Genomic DNA, 8818 nt, shown 5'->3' on the forward strand with positions numbered 1-8818 from the left:
TGTTTTTCTCTTTCCAACTTACTCTACTCGGGATGTCACTCTCTAGGTCCATCCACGTCTCCACAAATGACCCAATTTCATTTCTTTTTATGGCTGAGTAATATTCCATTGTTATATGTACCACATATTCTTTATCCATTCCTCTGTTGATGTACATTTAGGTTGCTTCCATATATACTCAAGATTTTTCAAAGCTCCCCAGGTGGTTGTCATATGCAGTGAGGGGTGAGAACCACCAAGTTAAAATTTTCATTCAAGATTGTGGGGCTCCCATAACTTGAAACCTTGTCTCCTGTGCTCAGAATTCTGGAATAGCTGTTAGCCTCCCAACCCTGCATAGTTGAGGGAGAGAAAAAAGCAACTATTATGTAAAAGATTGTTAGCCATGACCTTTATGCAATTCATTCCTGAGCCATTACCACACAAATGTATTAATGGGGTGTGATTTGCTTTTGCTTTGGGGGAAATATAATTATGGTTACTAATAAGGGTGCTCAGGAATCCTATGTATCACAGATACATACTCGGATATATTTTAATTTATTATGGTAGTCATTAAAACTCACCCTGAACTTAGGTCTCAGGTTATTTTAAATATTGGAGGTCTGAGTTCAGACCACTTGGCTGTGAACCCAGAATCAAGACTTTTAACATGTGTGTAAACTTTTTGTTAAGCTCTTTACACCTCTGTTTTCTCACTCAAAAAGGAGGTGATAATAGTGCCTCCCTGTTGGATTGTAGTGAAGATTAAAGGCTGGTTCATATTAAATTCTTTGCATCATGCCTAGTATATGATGTATGTCAGATATATAATTTTATCATCAGAGATCCTGAAATAAAAATCACAGACTCAGTTCTTACATCATTCCATCCTCCATAGAATGAATTTTAACATGTCAATCCCTTGCAATTCAAAACTCATGGATGATTTTTATACATTTTTATAAGGACTTCGCATCAAATTTCAGATAGATACCAAGAGACATGGATTTCAGAAAAGGAATGTGTGGCAATGGGATTTTGTTCTCCATGTAAAACAACATTTAAGAGGCAACAAAAGATTATTTTTTACCTTGTTAGTTTTAGTGTATGTGGTATGTGTAAATGAAGAGAAAATGTGTCCAGGTTTTTTCAAGATCATGTAATGGCATTATCTTTGAAAGAGAAGAAAACACATGCTCAACACTTCTGTTTTCTTTTTTTTTTTTTTTTAAGGTACCAATGTTAGAATTTTTCAGAAGCTAAAAGTGAACCAAGTTGCTGTCTTTGGAGGCAGTGCTCTGCAGCAAAGTTTCAGAAATTCTCCAAGTTGCTGCTGCCGCCAATGCAGTGGTTCCAAAAGATGGCACTGCAGTTGTGGGGAACCAAACACACAGAGTTGAGTTCTAATGCAGATTTTGATTTAACCACAGAAATTGGGCTGCACCTAGACTAGATGAGTACTAGCCACCATTCTTTCTGCCTGCTCTCTGTGCAGACAACAGGGCATGCTGAATTAATAAAATACATGATATGATATGATATGATAGCAACAGGAATGATGAATTAACAACCCAGTGTTTGTGAAAGAGTGGCATGCTCCTGATAAAGGGGGCTCCTTAGCCTAATGAAATTGAGAAAACCACATGCCACTGGGTGTTCTTTGGGATTCACAACCCATGCCACCTTCAGTTAGGTCTTGGAGAAGTCCTGCCATGATCATACTAGTTTAACCCAGTTACACATGACCGAGGAACCGCTTGCTCCCCCAGCAATGCTGACCACATTTGCAACTTGATTGAAGGGTACTTGGAGAATCAGTATACACAATCAAACAAGCAACTCAAAAAACTTCATTCATATTTCAACATCTGAATCCAACCAACAGCTATATTAATTCAATATGTGAATAAATATCTATTTTCTGAAGAATTCTCTGCATTAGTTTCCTATGGTGGAGGTGGGGGGGAAGGTAGCTACTGAGCCAAGGGGTCTTAGAGACAGACAGAATAAAAGGTTGATGCTGGCAGGGGAAAGGGTGAAAGTCATAGACACTTTGGGAGGAATGAAAAAGAATAAATGAGAATGAAAACACCTTTGCGTTTATGAAAAAATGAGATTTAAACAAATGAGGACTAAAACTCCTAAAGGAGCATCACTTCTATGAAAAACAAACATTGTGTGTTAATTGTCAAATAAAGGATGATGTGTCAGTTTTTGTCTGGAACTTTTCTTTTCCTAAGCACACTTGAAAGTACTCAGTAATATAGAGAATGACTTTCCCAAGTTCACTGCAGATATTTGCCTTTGTCAAATATGCATTAGCTAATGAGGTAATTTTCTCCAAGTAAATTGCTCTAGGAGATGACAGCAGACTTTGTGTCCCCAAGAGGGAAAAGGTCCAAATTGCTGAATCAAGCATATGAAGGGAAGGGGGTTCTGTTCCCAGTTTGGTTCTTCTCTGCCTGAGTGGGGAGGGTTTAGGGGTAGGTAAGTGGAGGAAGATTGTAACACTACTGCTTGGGTTCAACTGTGGGAGGCATCCAGTCATTGAAAGGGAAAGGACCGACCCCCCTTCCAGAAATAGCTCAGGAATAGCCAAAAGATGAAGAGTCCTTAAGTGGCCACAGCATCATCCCAGAAGAAAGGTCCTCATTAAAATCAAGAAAGGTCCTGTGCTCCTCCCAGGTGCTGCTGTTTTGCCCTGTCATCAAATCACATTCCCCTGTAGAGGGGGAAGGCAATCAGTGTGTACAAACAGCACTTATGAATTCTTTTTTCCCACATTTTGAGTGAGGGTGACAGCAGGCACGAGTATTTCCACAGTCTCTGTGGGGAGCCGATCTCTATCAGCGGGTCCGACTATTTGCAGCAGTTCCAGTGGCAAGGAGAGTTTCTGTTCTGACAATCAGAATTCTAGCAAACGGTAAATGTTTCTTCATGCTGAGAAGTGGGAAATTCAATAATACTTTGGCTGGGTTCATGCTGAGTAGTGAAAATAGAATGAATATGGAGAGGGGTTGTGACTTAAAGAGCAGTATATCAGCTAGCCCAGACATGTGGGACAATCAGCTTTTAATTCGAGGCCCTCACCTGTTTCTCTTCCATTCTCCAGGGTAACAGGACTCTTTTTATATTTGTTCATAGAGGGTTTTATGCTGTGATCTCTTGTTTACCCCAAGAAACAGAATGAAACTTTCTTCTGTATGTACATTATTATGACACTACAGGACCGTTTGCTGAAGATCTTAACTATGTGTTAGTCTAAATTCTAAGGGCAAAGTTGGTGTGGGCAGTATGCAGCCTGTAGTAATATCATCACTTATTATGACTGAACACTTCCTTCTTTAAACAAATCACAGGTTTCAGAGGGGGTCCCTGGAATGAAAGCCCCACGAGGGCAGAGGTTTCTGCCTCTTTTGTTCAGGACACACATAAAGTGCTCTAAGAAGTTGATGAATGAATAATAATCTCTAGGCTATGAAAAGTATACTCAGCAATGAGTGCTCTGAAAGGTCTAGGACTAAAGCTCAGAGTAAGCTCAGTTTTCCTGACTTTCTGTTATATATGATTTTATTCAATAGCTCTGATACTTGATTCTGTTGAAGAGATTTTTAATAGTATGTTTCCTTTTAAAGTAGTATGCCATTAAAAAGACTACATTTGAATCAGTTCTAATGAGGTGGATGAAACTGGAGCCTATTATACAGAGTAAAGTAAGCCAGAAAGAAAAACACCAATACAGCATACTAATGCATATATATGGAATTTAGAAAGATGGTAACGATAACCCCGTATGCGAGACAGCAAAAGAGACACAGATGTATAGGACACTCTTTTGGACTCTGTGGGAAAGGGAGAGGGTGGGATGATTTGGGAGAATGGCATTGAAACATGTATAATATCATATATGAAATGAATCGCCAGTCCAGGTTCAATGCAGGATACAGAATGCTTGGGGCTGGTGCACTGGGATGACCTAGAGGGATGGTACGGGGAGGGAGGAGGGAGAGGGGTTCAGGATGGGGAACACGTATATACCTGTGGTGGATTCATGTTGATGTATGGCAAAACCAATACAATATTGTAAAGTAATTAACCTCCAATTAAAATAAATAAATTTATATTTTAAAATAATAAATAAAAAATTAAAAAGGGGAGATTTTTTTTTAAGAAAAGTATGTTTCTTTTAAAAAAAATTTAGTAATGTGATCACTGAAACTTGATCATCGTAGAAAAAATAGAAAATGTATATAACCAAAAAGAAATAAAATTGCAATGTTATACTACTCTGAGATAACCACTTCTATGGTTTAAATGTATGTCCTCCCAGATTTTCCTACGCACACACTTATATGTTTTTATAATGTAAGATTAGATGTATACGTACTTTTTTTCATTCAACAGTACTACATCCTAGTAGATATGTAGGTATATATATATCATTGTTATTTTAATTTGCAATTCCTGAATGGCAAAAATTGTTGAGCATCTTTGCCCATGCTTTTTGGCTGTGTGTATATCTTCTTTGGCAAGGAGTCTGTTCAGGTTTTTGCTGGTATTTACTTACTGTTAAAAATATGTATTCCTTTTGGCTGTGCCAGCCTTGTCGCTGTGTGGGCTTTTCTCTAGCTGTGGGAGGCAGGGGCTACTCTCTTGTGGTGGTGTGTGAGCTTCGCACTGCGCTCGCTTCTTTTGCTGTGGAGCGCGGACTCTCGGGCGCTTGGACTTCAGTAGTTGCAGCGCACAGGCTCAGTAGCTGCGGCTCCCAGGTTCTAGAGCACGGGCTCAGTAGCTGCGGAGTACGGGCTTTGTTGCTCTGCGACATGTGGCATCTTCCTGGACCAGTCATCGAACCCATGTCTCCTGCATAAGCAGGCGTATTCTTTACCACTGAGCCACCAGGGAAGCCCTTATTTTTAAAGTGGGTTTTTTGTTTCCTTTTGTTGAGTTTAAGAAGTTCTTTCTATATTCTGGTTACCAGACCTTTATACATGGACTTGGTGAATATTTTCTCAGTGGTGATGTGCTTCTTATTAGCACTCCAGGATTACATGCTGCTTTGCAACCACAGAAGCTTACATGCAGTGGTAAGTGCTGATTAACAACACGGCTGTGCTCACCTGTGTTTACTGTACTCTTTCCCAAAGTGACACCGCTGCTCGCTCTTACTTCCTTAAATTCATCCATTCATTGTCACAGAATCTTTATATTCTAGCGTCATCACTGTCTATCTCTAGGAAATTGTCTTTATTTATTTTAATTGAATGGCCAAGGTAAGAACATGCTTATTCATCTATTTGCAATAAGGTTTCTAGTGAGAGTTCAACCCTGTTTGTTTCCTGCTTTTAAAGAAAACAAACGCGTTTCGGGGCCAGGAAGTTGCCCACAGGATTCAGGCACACTGTGTCATTGGTGAGGCTAACCGTTGTCTGTCTTCCTTTGCATGGCTCCAGTCATCAAGCCTCCGCTGCGTCACTTTAAACGCCCTGCTTATGCGTCTAGCTCCTATGCACCTTCAGTCCCAAAGAAAACTGATGAACATCCTGCAAGGTACAAGATGCTGGATCAGAGGATCAAAATGAAAAAGATTCAGAACATCTCTCATAACTGGAACAGGAAATAGGCCAGGGGAAGAGGGAGTGAAGGAGAGGCCTGCTCAGCTGCCTCTGCCCACTCACCAGCCACAGCCGGCTATGCCTCCAGGAACTCTGGAGGCCTTTGAGGCTGGCACTGTCGTTGTTGACTCCACCAAGGCATGGTGAAGACTGTATGTGAGTTTCCCCTTTGCTATTCTGATCCATCAGTCACAGGATTTGGGCAGCCTCTAGCAGCAAACCAGTAAGAGTTGTCTCCTGTGGCTTTTATCAGTATAGATCTTTCAAAGTCTAAATTGGACCAAAGTTAAAAGGATGCAACCTGTTCAGAAAAAATGAGATTCCTCCCACTGACACTTTTTTCATCCCTGGAAATTAATTTGCCTCAATGAAAATATAGGTTTAATAATAATTATTGTTTTTAAGAAATGCACTGTTTAAAACTTTTCTAATTTTCAATACAAATATTTAAAATTCATCAAAAAACAGAATTTTCAAAGTAAATGGGTTCCAACCAAAAGTTGTACTTCTGAATGAAGCAATCTTACAGGGAAAGGAGGACTGATGAGCTGTATTCATAGATACTTCTGAACTTAGGCTTCACAAAGCAGGTCCAAGTGAAAAAAAAAAGACCCTTGTCTTCATTCTTTCTTTTTTTGCTGCACGGGTTGTAGGGTCTTAGTTCCCTGACTGGGGATTGAACCCAGATCCTTGGCAGTGAAAGTGTGGAGTCCTAACCACTGGCCTGCCAGGGAATTCCCAAGTATTTATTTTGTTTCTCATTGTAAGCCTTATGCCCGATTGCCTCACTGTCGGGACTGGAGAGTTGGGAGGAGATGCATTTTGGCTCTGCTCTCCTCCAGTCCTTCATCTTCACTCACAGTAGACAATGCCAGGAGTCAATGGGATGCTCATGCCTCAGAGTGCTTTAACATTGACCCAGGAGACGTCCGTTTAGTCTCATGGTCCTGCTTCAGGAGAATATAAAATGCTGAGCCTAATTTGAATTCCTTATTTCCTGATTTTTCTCCATAAGGTTAGAAGTATCTTTAAGTAAAATTTCTGGTCATCTTCCCAATAGACCACATATCTAAGTCTCTTTGGGAGCCCAGTTGATCTCACAGCTGTGGGCAGCATGGAACTCTGTAACTTACCTTTCTGTATGGTGGCATTTTTTAGCCCTTCAGTAAGTTTCCCTAGAGTTTTTACTTTGGGACTAAATTCACAGAAATGGTAAGGAGGGTTTCAAAGTCAGAAATAGCTTTTGATCCCTTTGGAAATAGTCTGGTGCAGTGGAAAACTTCAGGTTTGTTGTCGGGCAGGCCTGACCTCCAGGCCTGTCCTGAATATAGCTAGTTGCAAGCCCTGTCTATATGGCATCACCTTGAAAAGCCTCTGTTTGCTTACTTAGAAAGTGGGCTTCACAACTCCCACTCTTTCCTTTTGTGATGAAGATTAGGGATTACTGGGTTCGGATTGCTATTGCTGAGCCTGGAGAGTCATAAGTCCACAACAGAGGTTGCTATGAGCATCTCACAGCCAGGAAAACTCTCTGGGATGCCTCTCAAAGGGAGGTCTGTGCCCTGAGCCACAGCCTTTGGGATCTGATTGTAAAGGGCTTGTTTTCTCCTCTTTCTCCACGTTTATTTCCGATAAACCACAGCTTTGCAAGTTGAGTTAGCACCAGAGTTTAGTGCCCATCATGCTATTGAGCAATTTATTTACAATGTGCTTTATGATAGTATTGCAGGGAAATTTAATTAGTATACAGAAAGGAAAATCACTGTAACTTCCTTAAGGAAGCAATTGCAATTCTTAACTCCTTGCTTGGTGCCTGAGCAAAAGGACACTTCCTTAGGCTGGTAGAGTCTCATCCACCTGAATTAGGTTAACTCAATAGATAATTCCTACCTGTATTGTTGTTGTTTAGTCACTAAGTCATGTCTGACTCTCTTGTGACCCCATGGACTGTAGCCTATTAGGCTCCTCTGTCTGTGGGATTTTCTAGGCAAGAATACTGGAGTGGGTTGCCATTTCCTTCTCCAGGGGATCTTCCCAACCCAGGGATGGAACCAGCATCTCCTGCATTGGTAGGCAGATTCTTTACTGCTGAGCCACCTGGGAAACCCACTTGTTTGTATACAGGTACATTAGTGCTTGCTGCCCAGAGCCATTTGGACACACAGTGAAACTGAGCATGAGGTTGTGGCCTCCAGTGGATCAACCCACACATGATGGTCCTCACCTGTCTGTCAGTACCTTCAGTGGTAGTTCTGCCACTGTGGCTGTGCTTTCTTGGCTGTGCTTCTTTGCATTGGAAGTCATGATCCTGGGGAAGAAAGTTGGCTCCTTCTGCATTCTTTAATCCCAAGCTGTCACTTTTCAGCCTTTGTTTATCTTTTATTTGAGCAAATGTACAGATATTGAAATTCTACACTGCTTATGAAATGCCTACCATGTTTTTTGCATGATGGATTGTATAGATATGCCAGATTATATTCTTTTAGCAAATAAAGAGATACTTTTAAAGAACTTTCTTGTGAGTCATCTTTTTCTTCTGCAGATTTTGGGATTCATTTGAAAAGAGCTAGATTTCCCTTATGCTTGGCACTATTCAGTCCTGAATATCTTGTCAAAATGAATAGTCTAACTTACCCTTTCATTTTGCTTCCTGATGGTATAGGTGATGGTTTGAAAAAAAAAGAAAAAGAACCCTTCTTCTCCCTACACTGGAAAGCCAATAAATCACTGAGAATATGAGTAAGAATAGCAGCTAGTCCATAGGTAACCATCTGTGTTATCTAGCAACTCAATTTATATCATCAGACTAAACTCTCTGGCTTGTCATTAAGAACTGAGACTTTGGGTTAAAAAAAATCTGTAATTAAATCTCGGTCCTGTCTTTTGTTTGCTCTGTAATCTTTACCATGTTTTATATTCTTGCTGAACTTAAGTTTCCTTAGCTATAAAACGGGAATGATAGTATCTGCCTCAGCATAACATAAGGCTGAGTGTATAGTAAGGACTCAATAAATATAAGTTATTATTTCTAGGAGAAAGAGTGCAATGCAGTAAAAGACGTAAGGTTTTTGAGTTTAAGATTAATGTCCCTTTCAGTTCTATGACCAAATAGGTTGTTAACATTCTTCCATCTCAGTGAAGTCAATCATTTAACTATGTGTGACCCACCAAGTTATTCCCATAGGCATCAGCTGCTGCCTCACACTGCACTTGATTCTTTG

The 8818-nt window shown here is 40.3% G+C and overlaps 1 protein-coding gene across 2 annotated transcripts in view; it reads left to right on the forward strand.

Annotated features, from left to right (window-relative positions):
- Positions 1–5605, forward strand: part of PDE1C (phosphodiesterase 1C) — a 539914-nt gene extending 534309 nt beyond the window's left edge. For both annotated transcript variants that reach the window (XM_068972561.1, XM_068972562.1), the window contains one exon: positions 5436–5605. In XM_068972561.1, the coding sequence (XP_068828662.1) occupies positions 5436–5605 (170 nt within the window). The remainder of the gene's footprint in view (positions 1–5435) is intronic.
- Positions 5606–8818: the final 3213 nt, after the last annotated feature.

The sequence above is a fragment of the Capricornis sumatraensis genome, chromosome 5, assembly GCF_032405125.1.
Source record: "Capricornis sumatraensis isolate serow.1 chromosome 5, serow.2, whole genome shotgun sequence".
In the NCBI taxonomy this organism is placed as follows: domain Eukaryota; kingdom Metazoa; phylum Chordata; class Mammalia; order Artiodactyla; family Bovidae; genus Capricornis; species Capricornis sumatraensis.